This window comes from Jaculus jaculus, chromosome 11 (genome assembly GCF_020740685.1).
Source record: "Jaculus jaculus isolate mJacJac1 chromosome 11, mJacJac1.mat.Y.cur, whole genome shotgun sequence".
Taxonomy (NCBI): domain Eukaryota; kingdom Metazoa; phylum Chordata; class Mammalia; order Rodentia; family Dipodidae; genus Jaculus; species Jaculus jaculus.
The window spans coordinates 80,885,429-80,903,505 of NC_059112.1; the positions used below are offsets into that span (position 1 = coordinate 80,885,429).

Consider the following 18,077-nt stretch of genomic DNA (forward strand, 5'->3'; position numbering starts at 1 on the left):
TTTAAACCCATGTGGGAGGTGGAAGTAGAAGGAGGATCACCATGAGTTCAAGGCCAGCCTGAGACTACATAGCAAGTTACAGGTCAGCCTGGCCTAGAGTGAGACCATACCTTAGGGGGAAAAAAAAAAAAATACATCATTTAGTTCCTTATTGCTGTTTAAATTAAAATCATGATGTAAGTGATCTTTTTAATCTTGACTTTTTATTAGCACATATTGGACTGGAGAGATGGCTTAGAAGTCTAGGTATTTGCCTGCAGAGCCAAAAGACCCAGGTTCAATTCCCACATAAGAAAGATGCACAAAGTAGTGCATGCATTTGGAGTTCATTTACAGTGGCTGAAGGCCCTGGCATGCCCAATCTATCTATCTGCCTCTTTCTATCTCTCTCTCAAATTAATTAATTTTTTAAATACTGTGCTTTACTAACATATATTAATTGTAGAAAATAATGGGTTTTAATATGACATTTTCATACATCCATGTAACATACCTGATCATATTCACCACCCCCTGTCCTTACCTTATTCCCACCACTTCTCCTAATCTTCTTCCTTTTCCCTTAAGAAATATTTTAAATTTTAGTTCTTCAGTCCTTTACTGAATTTAAGTAAATTCAACAATAAAGTATAACTTACAGAAAGGTAATTTTCAGTATGTACAGCCTAAAAGTATTATAAGTAAAAAGATGGCATTTAGTTTGAGCCATATCAACTGCCATCAACCTTTAGAGTATTTTATTATTAAAGATAATGTTACAAGAGAAAAATAATCTAGAAAAAATGGTAATGTCTACTGAATCGCCTATGAATGAAAGGTATGTCACATCATTATTCCTGTTAGAAATAGGACTGGAAACTTTTCAATTATAGGTAGAGAACGGGAATTTAGATATATATATTTAGTTCAGTGCTCAAGTATATATGTACACACACATACATGGCCAAAACTTTTGTCTATTTTGCATAAAATAAATGTCAACTAATTCCTATATTCCTTAAAGAAGCTCAACAGTTAAATTAGAAAATTATTAGGAAGCCAAATGCAAAATAACCAATTAACTTCTTTATTTTTATCTTTTGGCTTTTTTGAGGTAGGGTCTCACTGTAGCCCAGGCTGACCTGAAACTCACTCTGTAGCCCCATGTTGATGATGAACTTACAATTCTCTTGCCTCTGCCTCCCAGGTGCTGAAATTAAAGGCATAAGCCATCACATCTGGCCAAATTAACTCTGCGATGTTAACAAACAGAAAATCAAAGCACACATAAGAGCATATCCTTTCAGAATTTGACATGGGAATAACCAAAGAATATGCCAATCTAGATTTCAGATGGTCCCAGGCCATAAATTCGTATCATTATTAAGTTTATATTATTTCTGACAATTTCATCAAATGTAAGATGTCAAAAGTACAAAATAATTTTAGGTACCACTATAAATATTAAAATTATAATATGGCATCCGTTATAAAAAGATCTTTGGGACTGGAAAGATGGTTTAGAGGTTAAGGCACTTGTCTGCAAAGCTGAAGAACCCAGGTTCAATTTCCCAAGACCCATGTAAGCCAGAAGCACAAGGTGGCACATACGTTTGGCATTCTCTGCAGTGGCTAAAGGCCTGGTGCATCTATTTGCTCTATCTGGCCTACCTCCCTCCTCCCCCCCCCCACAGAAATGTAAATTGATTCTGGTATTTTTCCCGCGGGGGGATTGCTACCTGAACACAGCTAAATAAATAAGTCTACAAAGCCAAGTGTGGTGGTGCACATCTTTAATTCCAGCATTCATGAGGCAAAGGCAGGAGTATCACTGTGAGTACAAGACCACCATGAGACTACATAGTAAGTTCCAGGTCAGCCTCGGCTATAGTGAGACCCTACCTTGAAAAACAAATATCTTCAGCCAGGCGTGGTGATGCACGCCTTTAATCCCAGCACTCGGGAGGCAGAGGTAGGAGGATCGCCGTGAGTTCAAGGCCACCCTGAGACTACAGAGTTAATTCCAGGTCAGCCTGAACCAGAGTGAGACCCTACCTCGAAAAAAAAAAAACAAAAAACTTCAATTTCAGAGACAGTAAAATGTGACCAAAAAAAATTTTTAACATCAACAATGAACTGGATACTGTTACTTGAAAGGCCAAGGTAGGAGAATCACCATGAGCTCGAGGACAGCCTGGGACTACAGAATGAGTGCCAAAGAAGCCTGGCCTAGAGTGAGACCCTACCTCGGGGGAAAAAAAAAATCAGGTCTGGAAAGAGGGCTTAGCAGTTAAGGTACTTGCAGAAGAAGTCTAAGGACTCAATTTCGACTCTCCAGGTCCCACATAGACCAGATGCAGTGAAGCAAACATACAATGTCACACATGTGCACAAAGGGATGCATGCATCTGGAGTTCAATTACAGTGGCTGGAGGCCCTGGCACACCAATTCTCTCTCATGCATTAAAATATATATACATATTGCCGGGCATGGTGGCACACACCTTTAATCCCAGCACTCAGGAGGCAGAGGTAGGGGGATAGCTATAAGTTTGAGGCCACCCTGAGACTACATAGTGAATTCCAGGTCAGCCTGGGCTAGAGTGAAACCCTACCTTGAAAACCCAAAAGAAAAAAAAAAAATCAGGCCAGACATGGTGGCGTGCACCACCCTTAGCCCCACATGCAGGAGGATCACCTTGAGTTCAAGGCCACCATGAGACTACATAGTAAATTCCAAGTCAACCTGGGCTAAAGTGAGACCCTACCTTGAAAAACCAAAATATATATGTATGTATGTATGTATGTATGTATGTATGTGTGTGTGTGTATTTTTATTATTATTACTATTACTTGTTACCAAGAAGGCTAACTAATTCAAAGCCAATTTTTGGGACATTTATAAATGCACAAGAGCAAAGCACACACACATATTGTTTAACATACCTTAAATATTAAATATTAAAATGCCTCACTGCATCAAATCAAGAAACATTCTAAACTCTCAAGACCCTAGACACAACAAAACTCTGGTAGCTAGTATCTTACCATTTGAGCACGGAGATACATTTGAGCTTGGCTTGCCGTTAGGGTAGGGGAGGTACTCCCTAGTAACATAGTCTGCTGTGTAATACTGCCACTGGTAGAACTGGAAGCTTGGGAACGACTTATCAACTGCGCAGGTGTAGGAGAAGTGGAGAGGTTGATCTAAAGAAAAAAATATGTGCATCATGTCATAGGCTTCCATTTCTTGCCTCCATGTTACTAAATGTCACCAAGCTGTAAGCAGGCAATAATGGTATAAATCTGTAGTTAAGGAACCCTTTGACAGACCCCCTTTGAACAATTCCTTTCACATAAGCAAGCAATACAACAGATTAGCTACTAATCAAAACAATTTTAAAGATATTCATGTGTCTCACTTAATTTTTAGTACCTTAAAATGTTATTACTACTATCTCCTAAAAATTAGGCTAAGATTTCATTATTTTAATATTTTATATAATAATTCAAAGCATTCTAAACCTAATTTTGTTTTTATTTATTTATTTATTTATTTAGGGGAGGAAGAGGTAGGTAGAAAAGACAGAGAAAATGGGCATGTCAGGGCCTCCAGCCACTGCAAACAAACTCCAGATACATGCACCACCTTGTGCATCTGGCTTACATGGATACTGGGAAACAGAACCTGGGTTCTAGTCTTCGCAGGCAAGAGCCTTAACTTCTAAGCCATCTCTCCAGCCCGTTTTTTTTTAATTTGATAGCATTCTAATACATAGTATACACTGTGTTATCATACTTTCACATTTTGAAGGGTTTATGAAGTGAACTAAAATTACCACACAGATAATCCATTCATGTATATAAAAACATGCAAGTAACAAAATTAGTGCAATGCTTAACTTAAAAGTTCTCAGAGCAGGGGCTGAAGAGATGGCTTAATGGTTAAGGGCTTGCCTATGAAGCCTAAGGACCCCAGTTCGAGGCTCGATTCCCCAGGACCCACATAAGCCAGATGCACAAGGTGGCGCATGCATCTGGAGTTCGTTTGCATTGACTGGAAGCCCAGGGGTGCCTATCCTCTCTCTTTCTCTGCCTCTTTCTCTCTCTGTCACGCTCAAATAAATAAATAAAAATAAACAAAAAAATTAAAAGATCTCAAAGCAAAAGAAAATACAATTGCTACCTGTCAAACAGATGGAAAACCCTAAGCACTGGTTATTTCAGCACAAACACTACTTAAAAGTATAAATCTGATCCCAGCACTCGGGAGGCAGAGGTAGGAGGATCGCCATGAGTTCAAGGCCACCCTGAGACTACAGAGTTAATTCCAGGTCAGCCTGGACCAGAGTGAGACCTTACCTCGAAAAACCAAAAAAAAAAAAAAAAAAAAAAAAAAAGAATAAACAGGTATGGTGGCACATGCCTTTAATCCCAACACCTAGGCAGCAGTGGCAGGAGGATCTCTGTGACTTGGAGGTCACCTGAGACTACAAAGTTAATTCAAGGTCAGCCTGGGCCAGAATGAGACCCTACTTTGAAAAAAAAAAAAAAAAAACAGAAAGAAAGGTTACTGGAAAGGAGACATTGCTTCGGTGGTGTAGCTATTACTAAGTTGCCCATGCCCCAAAAAATAACCCTCTGCCAATGCTCATATAAGAAGCACTATTAGCCTGGTGTGGTGGTGCACACCTTTAATCCCAGCACTAGGGAGGCAGAGGTGAGAGGATCACTATGAGTTTGAAGCTACCCTGAGACTACATAGTTAATTCCAGATCAGCCTGGACCAGAATAAGACTCTACCTCAAAAAAAAAAAAAAAAAAAAAGGAGGAGGAGGAGGAGAAAGAAGGAAGAAGAAGGAGGGGGGAGGGGAAGGGGGAAGGAAGAGGAAGAAGGAAGAGGGAGAGAAGGAAGGGGGAGAGAAGGAAGAGGGGGAGAAGGAAGAGGGGGAGAAGGAAGAGGGAGAGAAGGAAGAGAAGGAAGAAGAAACAACACTATTAAACCCAGTTGATCGCCAAAAAAAACCTTGAAAGACTGATGCAGTCAAAGTGGAATGGACAGGACCTAGGACATTAGCAGAACATGTGAACTAAACAGGACTGTGTGGTCTTAGCCCACTCTCACCTTACCCATGAACAAATTTGGGATGAAGATTACCACATAGTTGGCTTTAGATCAAATGCTGCTTAGTAAGAGAGACAGTTATCATTAAAAAAATTATTTTATTTTATTTTATATTTGTTTCAGAAAGAAAGAGACAGATACAAAGAGAGAATTTTAAGACGCTTGCTACGAAGCCTAAGGACACAGGTTCGATTTCCCAGTACCCACGTACTGGGGATGCACATGGTGGCACATGCATCTGATGTTCATTTGCAGTGGATGAAGGCCCTGGCATACCCACTCTATCTGCCTCTTCCTCTATCTCTCCTCTTTCTCCCCTCTCTCAAATAAATAAATAATAAATTTTAAAAAAGAAGAGAGCTGGAGCAATAGCTTAGCAGCTAAGGTGCTTGCCTGAGAAGACTAAGAACTTATGTTCAAATCTCCAGGTCCCACATAGCAAGACACAGTGAGGTAAGTGCACAATGTCACACATATGCACAAAGGTACGCAAGTGTCTGGAGTTTGTTCGCAGTAGGCTAAAGATCCTGGTGCACCCATTCTCTCTCTATATGCCTCTATGCCTGCCTGCCCCTCTCCCTCTCCCTCTCTCTTTCTTTCTCTATCTCTCTCTCAAAATAAAAAATAAAGAAGGGAATGGATGGGAAGATGAGAAAAAAACACTTAAAAAAAAAGAAGAAGAGCCAGGTGTGGTGGTGCATGTCTTTAATCCCAGCACTGGGGAGGCAAAGGTAGGAGGATCACTGTGAGTTCAAGGCCACCCTGAGACTACATATGAATTCCAGGTCAGCCTCAGCTAAAGTGAGACCCTGCCTCAAAAAAACTTTTAAAAAGAAGAGAGGGCTGGAAGGATGGCTTAGCAGTTAAGGCGTTTGCCTGCAAAGCCAAATGGACCCAGGTTCAATTCTCCAACACCCACGTTAGACATATGCACAAGGGATCGTACATGCCTGGAGTTCATTTTGCAGTGGCTGGAGGCCCTGGCCCACCCATTCTCTCTCTCTCTTTCTCTGTCAAATAAATAAATAAATAAAAAGAAGAGAGAGTATGAGTGTGCTAGGGCCTCTAGTAACCTGCAAATGAACTCAGGTCCTTAGGCTTTGTAAGCAAGTACCTTAACCACTGAGGTGTATCTCCAGCCCAGAGATGGTTGTTTATCTTAACAATTTGAGGAACACTAATAGAAATAAATGTTGCAATCATTGGTTTTTGTTTTTGCTTTTGTTTGTTTTTTGGTTTTCTGAGATGGGGTTTCGCTCTAGTCCAGGCTGACCTGGAATTCACTATGTAGTCTCAGGGTAGCCTTGAACTCATGGTGATCCCCCTACTTTACCTTCCGAGTGCTGGGATTAAAGGTGTGCACCACCATACCTGAATTTTTGTTTTTGTTTTTTAAAGAAGCAGGAGGAGTAGTGAGAGAAGCAGCTGTAACAGCAGCAGCAAGTAAAGTGAATGTAGGTGTGGTGGTTCACACATAGAATCCAACATTGAGAAGGCTAGGCATGAAGCTACATGGCTTTAAAATAATAATAATAATAAGCGGGCATGGTGGCGCACGCCTTTAAATCTAGGTATGGTGGTGCACACCTTTAATCCCAGCACTCAGGAGGGAGGCAGAGATAGGGGATCACCATGAGTTCATAGCGGGCCTGAGAATACATAGTAAATTTCAGGTCAGACTGGACTACAGTGAAACCCTACCTCTAAAAACAAAAACAAAAATAACAACAACAAAAAAATCAATTCATTCTGTTTCTCTCCTATCTTTCTATGCTTGCAAATAAATAAATGAAAGTATTTTTAAATATTTTTGTTTATTATTTGAGAGTAACAGAGAGAGAAAGAGGCAAATAGAGAGAATGGGTGTGCCAGGGTCTCCAGCCACTGCAACAAACTCCAGATGCATGTGCCACCTTGTATATCTGGCTTACATGGGTCATGGGGAATCGAGCCTCAAACTAGGGTCTGTAGGCTTCACAAGCAAGCACTTAACTACTAAGCCATCTCTCCAGCCCCTAAAAATATTTTTAAAAGTGGGATCTGGAGAGATTGCTCAATGGTTAAGGTGCTTAACTGCAAAACCTAACAACTCAAGTTCAATTCCCCAGTAACCACACAGAGCCAGATGCACAAAGTGATTCTGGAGTTCTGGAGTTCATTTACAAAGATAAGAGGTCCTGGTGCACCCATGCTTTCACTGCCTCTCTGTGTTTCTGAAGGGAGCTGGCAAGGTATGGTGGCACACGCCTTTAATCCCAGCACTTGGGAGGCAGAGGTATGAGGATCACAGTGAATTCAAGGTCAGCCTGAGACTACATAGTGAATTCCAGGTCAACCTGGCCTAGAGAGAGACCCTACCTCAAAAAGAAAAAAAAAAAGCCTGTTTCTCTTAAGTCCACATGTTTCCAGCTTTACTCTAATTTCTCCTTAGAAGCCTGTTTCTCTCAAGTGCACATGCTTGCAGCTCTACTCCATTCCCCCCCCCAAAAAAAAAACTCAATTTCTCTTAAATGAACCTTATAAACTATGCAATATTTCTACATGAGAGCATGTTTCCTAAACCTTACAATTTGTGATTTCTTTCTCTTTTTTTGAGGCAAGCCACAGACTGGCCCTTTTATCTTTATGCGAAAGAGAGCGAGAGTGAGCAAGAGAGAGAGAGAATTGACAAGCCAGGGCCTCTAGCCACTATAATCAAAATCCAGACACCTACAACACCTTGTGTGCATGTGTGACTTGGCAGGCTTGCGTCACCTTGTATGTCTGTCTTATGTGGGATCTGAAGAGGTGAACATGAGTCCTTAGGCTTCACAGGCAACACCTTAACTGATAAGCCATCTCTCTAGCCCTGTAATTTCTCCCTAAATAAACTTAATAATTCATAATTTAAGAACCAGGCATGGTGGCACACACCTTTAATCCCAGCACTCTGGCGGCATAGGCAGGAGAATCACCATGAGTCTGAGGCCACCTTGAGACTACATAGTGAATTCCAGGTCAGCCTGAGCTAGAGCAAGACCCTACCTTGAAAAACAAAATAAATAAATTCATAATTTATCCTTCCTAAGTCCATCTTTATCAATTCCATGTTAAAGGTAGGACAGAAGCCAAAATGTAGGGTTCATGAATTCTGGGAGACCCTTCCTGAACCCCAAAATCCTGCATCACTGGGATTAAAGGTGTGTATCATCATGCCTGGCTAAATTTCTTTTATCCAGGAATCTTTGTACAAATTCCCAGTACAAAAGCAGCTTCAATCGGGAGGCAGAGGTAGGAGGATCACTGTGAGTTCGAGGCCACTATGAGACTACACAGTGAATTCCAGGTCAGCTGGGCTAGAGGGAGGCCCTGTTTCAGGGGAAAAAAATAAAAAAAAAGCAGCTTCAAGAATCAAAGCCATGCCGGTGTGGTGGCAAATTCCTTTAATCCCAGCACTTGGGAGGCAGAGGTAGGAGGATTGCCATAAATTCAAAGCCACCCTGAGATGACATAGTGAATTCCGGGTTAGCCTGAGCTAGAGTGAGACCCTGCCTTGGAAAAAAAAAAAAAAAAAAAAAAGAATAAAATCCAAGCAGCCTGGGACTAAAGTAAGTTCCAGGACAGGCTGGGCTGAGTGGGAGTCTAACTTGAAAAATCAAAAAAATAAAAATAAAAATGCCAGGCATGGTGGCACATGCCTTTAATCCCAGCACTCAGGAAACAAAGGTAGGAGGATCACAGTGAGTTCGAGGCCACTCTGAGACTACATAGTGAATTATAGGTCAGCCTGAGCTAGAATGAGACCCTACCTCCAAAAACAAAACAAAAAAAAAAGAATAAAAACAAGGGCTGGGGAGATGATTCAGCAGTTAAGGGCACTTACTTACAAAGCCTGACAGTGTGGAATTCATTTCCCAGTAGCCACATAAAGCTAGACACAAACTGGTGAATATGTCTGGAATTTGTTTACAGCAGCATAAGACCCTGGCATACACATTCACTCTTTCTCTTTCCCTCCCTCTCTCAAATATATTTAAAAAATAAAATAAAATAAAAATAACAGGCATGGAGGGATGGCTTAGCGGTTAAGGTGTTTGCCTGCAAAGGCAAAGGACACATGTTAGCCAGACGCATAAGGGGTACTTGAGTGCCTAGTCTCTCTCTTTCTTTTTCTGACAAACAAATAAATAAATAACAATAGGGATGGAGAGATGGGTTAGCAGTTAAGGCACTTACCTGCAAAGCCGAAGAACCTTGGTTCAATTCCCCAGTACCACATAAGCCAGATGCACAAGGTGGTGCATGCATCGAGAGCTCATTTGCAGTGGCTAGAAGCCCTGGCACTGGCACACCCATTCTCTCCCTCTCTCTCTCTCTCTCTCTCTCTCTCTCCCCCCCTCTCTTCCTCCCTCCCTCTCTGTCTCTTCCCCTCTCTCAAATAAATAAATAAAAATGAAAATATTTTTAAATAAAATATTTTTTAAAAGAATAACAACAGTTTACTTTTGGAAAACAACAACAAAGATTTTAAATTCAAGAAAAAAGATACTTACAGATGTCTGGGACATACTTGACTGTTGAGTGACACTTCCTGTGGGGGATGAAGAAGGTCTTCCGCTGGACAAGCTTGCCTAAAATAATAAGACCACTATAATATGTCTTTAAAAACATTGAAGTTAAAACCTTCCTGGAACCAGAAAAATACAAAACCCTAACAATAAAAGCAAAAAATCTGGCCAGGTGTGGTGGCGCATGCCTTAGGAGGACCACCATGAGTTCTAGATCACCCTAAGATTACACAGTGAATTCCAGGTCAGCCTGGGATAGAGTGAGACCCTACCTCAAAAAACCTACAAAATCTAAATATGAAACAAGTCATTTTATAGACAGCATGGCTTAACCTCTGGCTGTCAGATTTTTAGAGAAAGAGAAGAGAAGGGGAAAGTGGAAAGGGGAAGGAAAAGAAAACAAAGAGGGAGAAAGAGTTTAATGGTAAAAACAAATTTTATTATCTTCACTCATACCAGCTTCACTCTCCTGTCATCTGTTATCTTTTGAAGGGAGTCACTACTCCAACATTATGAAAAAGAAAATAGAAGCTGGGTTTGGTGGCACAAGCCTTTAATCCTAGCACTTGGGAGGCAGACATAGGAAGACTGCTGTGAGTTCGAGGCCACCCTGAGACTACACAGTGAATTTCAAGTCAGCCTGAGCTACAGCGAGATCCTATCTCAAAGGACCAAAAAAAAAGAAAAGACAGTAGAGCTACATTAAGAGTTAATGAGTATCCTTACCTCATAAATATGAATGTTATTTACAATTAACTACTGAGAAGAAGCAAGGGCTAGCATATAGTAACAAAAATAAAGTTTTTCAGGTTAGGCGACTGATTTTGTAGTTTGATTTGTTGTTGTTTTTGTTTTTTCACTATGCAGTCTCAGGGTGGCCTGGAACTCACAGTGATCTTCCTCCCTCTACCTCCTGAGTGCTGGGGTAAAAGGCTCGTGCCACCACACCCAGCCTAGCTATATTTTTTTTCATTTTTATTTATTTAGTCTCTCTATCTGACTCTTTCTCTCAAATAAATAAATAAACAAATTATTGAAGAAGAAAGAATAAGGAAGGAGAAGGAGGGAGAAGAAGGAGGAGGAAGATGAAGGAAGAAGGAAGAAGAGGAGGAGGAGGAACAGAGAGGCCAGGCATGGTGAATTCTAGGTCAGCCTGGGCTAGAGTGAAACCCTACCTCAAAAACAAAAAAGTCAGGCGTGGTGGCGCACACCCCAGCACTTGGGAGGCAGAGGTAGGAGTATTGCCGTGAGTTCCAGGCCACCCTGAGACTACATAGTGAGTTCCAGGTCAGCCTGTCAGCCTGGGCTAGAGTGAGACCCTACCTCAAAATACAAAAAAAAAAAAAAAAAAAAAAAGGGAGAGTGGGCACTCCAGGGTCTCTAGCCACTGCAAACGAACTCCAGACAACCTTGTGCATATGGTTTACATAGGTACTGGGAAATCAAATCTGGGTCCTTAGACTTTGCAAGCAAGCGTCTTAACCACTAAACTATCTCTCCAGGCCTGGTGATATTTTTATTTTATTTATTTGAAAGAAAGAGAAGGAAGCAAATAGGGCCTCTAGCCACTGCAAATGAACTCCAGAAGCATGTGCCACCTTGCGTTTACATGGGTACTGGGAAATCGAACCTTGGTCCTTAGGCTTTGCATGCAGGTGCCCTAAGCCAGCTCTAAAGTCCTGACTTTAAAAAAAAAATTTTTATTTATTTATTTGAGATAGAAAGAGGCTCAGAGAGGGAGATGGGGGGAGGGGTTAAATTTTATTTATTTGAGAAAGAGAGAATAGGTGTACCAGGGCCTCCAGCCACTTGCAAACAAACTCTAAATGCATGTGCCACCTTGTGCAGCTGGCCTATGTGGGTCCTGGAGAATTAAACCTGGGTTCTTTCGCTTTGCAGGCAGGCGCCTTAACTGCTAAGCCATCTCTCCAGCACCCTGGCAATATTTTTTAATGAATATAAATTACCCACACTATAAAAAAAACTTGGGCTGGAGAGATGGCTTAGCAGTTAAGCACTTGCCTGTGAAGCCTAAGGACCCCGGTTCAAGGCTTGATTCCCCAGGACCCACGTTAGCCAGATACACAAGGGGGCACACGTGTCTGGAGTTCGTTTGCAGTGGCTGGAGGCCCTGGCGTGCCCATTCTCTCTCTCTCTCTCCCTCTCCCTCTCCCTCTCTCTCTCTCTGTCGCTCTCAACTAAATTAATAAAAATGAACAGAAAAAAAGCCAATTTGTTTTAAAAAAAAACTAACTTCTGGTTATCAAAATTATAATCCATATAACCCTATGTATTCAATGTATCTATAATTTTTAAGACAAAGGCACATCACTAACATGGTATTTTTCCAATCAGGATAAAAATGAGACAAAAGCCAGAAACAGCAATATATAAAACACATTTTCCCTCCTGCAATTAATGTCTATTTATCAGCCTACTGACTCATTTCCTTCAGGCGATATAATTGCAGGACAACTAAGAAGTCTGAAATAATACCCAGTGAATCTCTGCAATTACCTGAATATACTGTACACTGTGGCCCCACAAATGCCTCAGTGGTCAGTCTCACCTGAACGGCAGCAAGGCTCTGGAGCTGAGAGCTGCTCAAATGCTGCTGCTGGAGAGCTGCAGTGTGCAGCATCAGGTGCTGCTGCTGAGCTGCATACATCTGCTGAAGGTACTGTGCAGCTGAGCTGGGTGGGCGATGCAAGGCCTGCTGAATTACCTGTGGTAAGGCAATTGAACCAATGTCAAACGGAAAGTGGTACACGCAGCTGGAGTTCGTTTGCAGTGACTGGAGGCCCAGGTGCACCCATTCTCCCTCTCTCTTCTCTCCATCTCTCTGCTTGCAAATAAACAAAAATATTTTTTAAAAGGAAAAGAAAACAGCTGGATGTAGGCACACACTTTTAATGCCAGTACTAGGGAAGCAAGAGTCATAGGAGGTTTACTGTGAGTTCAAGGCCAGCCTGAATATATTCACATAGTAAATTCCAGGTCAGCCTGGGCTACAGGGAAACCCTACCTGGAAAAAGAAAAAAATGATGCAGGATGTGGCAACACACACCTTTAATCCTAGCACTTGGGAGGCAGAAGTAGGTGGATCGCCTTGATTTTAAGGCTACCCTGAGACTACATAGTGAGTTCCAGGTCAGCCTGGGCTAGAGTGGGACCCTACCTCAAAAAACCAGATAGAGGGGCTGGAGAGATGGCTTAGAGGTTAAGCGCTTGCCTGTGAAGCCTAAGGACCCCGGTTCGAGGCTCGGTTCCCCAGGTCCCACATTAGCCAGATGCACAAGGGGGCGCACACGTCTGGAGTTTGTAGTGGTTAGAGGCCCTGGTGTACCTATTCTCTCTCTCCCCTAGCCCCTCAAACAAATAAAAATTTGTATTAAAAAAGAAAACACAGAAATTGGGCTGGAGATATAACTCAGCGGCTAAAGGCACTTGCTTGCAAACCTAATGGCCTGGGTTCAATTCCCCAGGACCCACATAAACCAAATGCACAAAGTAGCAAATTCATCTAGAGTTCATTTACAATAGCAGAAGGTCCTGGTGCACCTATATTCTGTCTGTATTTCTCATTCATATTCTGTCTCTCTCTGCCAAATAAACACATATTTAAAAAAAAAAAACTTTTAACAAAAGAAGCCAGGCATGGTGGTACATGCCTTTAATCCCAGCATTCAGGAGGCAGTAGGAAGATTGCTATGACTTTGAGAACACTCTGAGACTATATGGTGAATTCCAGGTCAGCCTGGGCTAGAGCAAGACCTTACCTCAAAAAAAAAAAAAAAAAAATTAGCAAAGCTTTCTAGTAACACACTGAAAAATCCTGCATCCGTCTAATAGGTCAGTCAGACTATTCTGGTCCTCTGCAAGGACACTGGAGTCTCATGTCCACTGTGACTCTTGAAACAGACAGAACACTGATCTCAGCATCCAGCCACAGAGTTTCCAGAGCACTAAGAGAGTAACAATACTCTAACTTGTGTGGGTTTAGGTCAGGTCATTTGTAGCAATATAGTCATGAATCCCTTTACTGGAATTCCAAAAAAGCAAATTTCTGTGAGTTCTTGTTTAGTTGCATGTGTTCATATCTCATCTCTGAAACTACAGACTGTTCCTGCTAGAAACTCCTGAAATAAAAATCTTAGTTGAGTCCTAGTTGCAGATGGCTACAGGCTTTTGAGCAATAAGTGATGCAGAATAATAATATTTCTCTTTCAGTTAAATCTATACATGTTCTTCTAATTCCATTAAAAAAAAAAAAAAAGCCAGGCGTGGTGGCTCCCGCCTTTAATCCCGGCACTCAGGAGGCAGAGGTGGGAGAATCACCATAAGTTTGAGGCCGCCCTGAGACTACATAGAGAGTTCCAAGTCAGCCTGGGCTACAGTGAGACTCTACCTCAAAATAAATAAAAAAAATAAAGGCCTGGGTGTGACAGCACATGCCTTGAATCCCAGCACTTGGGAAGCTGAGGTAGGAGGATCACTGTGAGTTCAAGGCCAACCTGAGACTACATAGTGAATTCCAGGTCAGTCTGAGCTATAGTGAGACCCTACCTTGGAAAACCAAAAAAAAAAAAAATGGCTGGAGCTGGAGAGATGGCAGAGGTAGGAAGTGGTTAAGGCTCTTGCTTGCGAAGCCTAAGAAGCCAGGTTCAAGTCTCCAGGTACCACATAAGCCAGACACACAAGGTGGTGCATGTATCTGGAGTTTGTTTGCAGTGGCTAGAGGCCCTGGTGTGCCCATTCTCCTCCCTCTCTCCCTCCTTCTTTTCCCCTCCCTCTCTCTCTCTCTCTCTCTCTCTCTTCTCTAATAAATAAATATAAAAACTTTATTAAAAAGTATGAAAAATCAAATTGAAATAAATGAATAATCAATTAAATACAATTTCATCTAGGTATAGTGATTTTTGTTATCAGCATCATCTCTCATTATTATTTAATACTATGCTTCTGGCATTGAGTACATACAAGTTAAGAGCATGGTACACTGTTTTTATTTTCTCTCTCTCTACAGCAACAAGGAGGGTGAATCCATAGGACTGAAATAGAAAGCTGGAAGACTAAAGAACTTAAGCAGTTCAATAAACCTTGGTATGAAAACATCTTAGATGAAGCAATTCAATGACCCATAAAAACTAGTTAGAGCTCTATGTAAGAGACAGAAGCCTCTACATTACCACCAGTAATACTTTATTTCTTACTAATATATCCAGCTTAAGTAAGCACAAAGACAAAATGGCATGGCCAAATACCTCACTATCTGTACTTCATAGATATAGTCTTCCATGTACCGCTTGCCTCAGACAAAGATAAAGTTAAAAGCACACTATGAGCCAGGTGTGGTGGCACATGCCTTTAATCCCAGCACATGGGAGGCAGAGGTAGGAAGATCTCAGTAAGCTCAAGGCCACCCTAAGACTACATAGTGAAATCTAGGTCAGCCTGGACTAGAGTGAGAACCTACCTCAAAAACAAAACAAAAAACCAATATGCCTTCCAGTTTGACTTTCTGCTGAGCTGGCTGGATCCCCAAAAGGTCTCTATAATGACTACAGAAAACAAAATCCTAAACCACAGAACAGCTTGAAATTATTATTACACTGGCTATCTGTTGTAGAAAAATGGAGCACAGGGAGGACTACACCTACTATAGTCAAGAATTCCATTGTGAAGGTCTTGTGATGTAGTTCAATGGAAGAATTGTCTAGCACCACAAGAAACTAGGTTTGATCCCCAGCATTGCAAACAAAAAAAACGAATTGAATTAAAATGTTCAAAATTGTAATTATGAGGATCCCAGAAAAAAGCATGGGCTGAAGGAATGGCTAAGCGGTTAAGGTGCATGCCTGCAAAGCCAAATGACCCAGGTTCAATTCTCCAGGTCCCACATAAGCCCGGTGCACGTGGTGGTGCATGTGTCTGGAGTTCATATGTAGTGGCTAGAAGCCCTGGCATGCCCATTCTCACTCTCTCTTTCTGTCTCTTCCTCTCTGACTGTAATAAATAAATAAAAATAAAATTTTATCCAGGCGTGGTGGTGCATGCCTTTAATCCCAGCACTTGGGAGGAAGAGATAGGATGATCTCTGTGAATTCGAGGCCACCCTGAGACTTCATAGTGAATTCCAGGTCAGCCTAGGCTAGAGTGAGACCCTACCTTGAAAAGTAGCAAATTAATTAATTAAATCTTTTGGAAAAAGCAGGTGGGCTGGAGAGATGGCTTAGGAGTTAAGGTGCTTGCCTACAAAGCCTAAGGATCCAAGTTCAATTCTCCAGGTCCCACATAAGCCAGATGCACAATGTGGCACAGGCATCTGGAGTTCATATGCAGTGGCTAGAGACCCTGGCACACCCATTCTCTCTCTCTCTTTCTCTCTCTCTGTCTCTAATAAATAATTAATTAATTAATCAATTAAAATCTTTTTTAAAAAGCAAGCAAATCAGGCCAGGCGTGGTGGCACACACCTTTGATCCCAGTACTCGGGAGGCAAAGGTAGGAGGATAGCCATGAGTTCAAGGCCACCCTGAGACTCCATAGTGAATTCCAGGTTAGTCTGGCTACAGCAAGACCCTACCTCAAAAACCAAAAAAAAAATCAGACAAAACAGGAAGCTTATGCAAGAACTCAGAGTAGTTTCAGTACAAAGGACAAAGGTCTGAAGTCAGAAAACCTACTAGCTTTATCAGTATGGGAATGTCATTTGGCCTATTTAAAGGACTGATTTTCCTATCTGTAAAATGGAGATCATAACTATTCCCACTTTACAATGATCTGGTGAGGATTTCACAAAGTGTCCTACATGGATCACACAGAAACCATTCAAGAGATACTGTTATTTAGTGGAAACCTATTACATACCCCACACAATTTTGGATGCTACATTTATTTCTCATAGAAACTAATGGAAGTAAACAGTATTATAGTCATTTAACTGTTACTGACTAGAGAAAATTATATCTTCTTACCCAAGGCCACATACATACTAACAATAATGAAAATACAGTTCAAAGACCCTTATTAGACTGCAAGGTACTCTGCCTTCGAAACAATACTGTATTGACTCATTATTATAAAGTTCAACTAAGTAAACCTCACTTCCTCAACTTAGTGACCAAGAGAAGACTCTTCCTAAATACTCCCTCGTCCTTACTTTCCCCAAGAGCTGTGCAATGACCTTCTGGCTTAGGGTTCTTTGGCCCCCTGACTTAAATCACCCTGGATTTAAAATGAAACTCTAAGCCAGGCATGGTGGCGCACACCTTTAATCCCAGCACTCAGGAGGCAGTGATAGGAGGATTGCCATGAGTTGGAGGCCACCCTGAGACTCCATAGTGAATTCCAGGTCAGCCTGGGCTAGAGTGAGACCCTACCTCAAAAATTGAAAAAATAAAAATAAAATGAAACTCTAACACATCTACAGACTTGAAAAGCTCTCCATAAGCCTGTATTTTGGATTCAAACATACTTAGCCCAGAAAAACCTAGAACCATTCTATAGATCTCACAAGTAACTCTTATAGCAGCACCAAAAAACCTTCAATTATAATTCTGCAGACATAGTCTCATGAATTTCATGCTGGCAAATGGAAACCCTCTCATTAGTATGATTATTAAACAATTTTATTGTTAAACAATTTTGTAACATCAACTATTTTTTAAAAATTTTCAGGACTGAAGAAATGGCTCAGCAGCTAAAGGCACTTAGTTACAAAGCCCAATGGCCTGGGTTTGATTGCACAGTTCCCATGTAAGGCAAATGCACAAAGTGACATATGCACCTGGAGTTCATTTGCAGTAGCAAGAGACCCTGGCATGCCCATATCCCTCCTTGCAAATAAATATGTATTAATATCTAGGAAATACAAAGAGCTCAAAAAATTAAATAATAAGAAATCAAACAACCCAATTAAAAAATGGGCTATGCTGGGCGTGGTGGCGCATGCCTTTAATCCCAGCACTCGGGAGGCAGAGGTAGAAGGATCGCCAAGAGTTCAAGGCCACCCTGAGACTACATAGCTAATTCTAGGCCAGCCTGGAGCAGAGTGAGACCCTACACCTCAAAAAAAAAAAAAAAAAGGGCTATGGCAAAGTGGGGTCAGGAGAAGAGATTGAGTAAAGGACAGGTGGGGGAGGGCTAATCAAAATCTAAGAGGATATAAATAAATCGTATGGAATCCTACTTTTTTGGACAGTGGAACACTCAGGAGCCACAGATTGTTGCTAGAAAATTTTCAGTGCCAGGGATGGGATACCTTCCAGTGAGTTGTTAGCCAGGGAGGTCCCTGATGCCTCCAAAATATTACAGGCCATTGCCAAGGCCCTTGGTTTCCCACCAGGAATAGATGGTAAGACTCTATTGCTGAAGACTCCACATACTTGGGCTGCAAGGCCACTGTGGTGGTTTGATTCAGATGT

At 41.5% G+C, this 18,077-nt stretch overlaps 1 protein-coding gene across 9 annotated transcripts in view; it reads right to left on the reverse strand.

The window, feature by feature from the left end:
* The window catches only part of Phc3 (polyhomeotic homolog 3), a 111,904-nt gene that overhangs the window by 80,315 nt on the left and 13,512 nt on the right, over nucleotides 1-18,077 (reverse strand). For all 9 annotated transcript variants that reach the window (XM_045130034.1, XM_045130033.1, XM_045130032.1 and 6 more), the window contains exons 3-5: nucleotides 12,221-12,376; nucleotides 9,637-9,714; nucleotides 3,028-3,186 (exon numbers count right to left, since the gene is read on the reverse strand). In XM_045130034.1, the coding sequence (XP_044985969.1) occupies nucleotides 3,028-3,186; nucleotides 9,637-9,714; nucleotides 12,221-12,376 (393 nt within the window). The remainder of the gene's footprint in view (nucleotides 1-3,027; nucleotides 3,187-9,636; nucleotides 9,715-12,220; nucleotides 12,377-18,077) is intronic.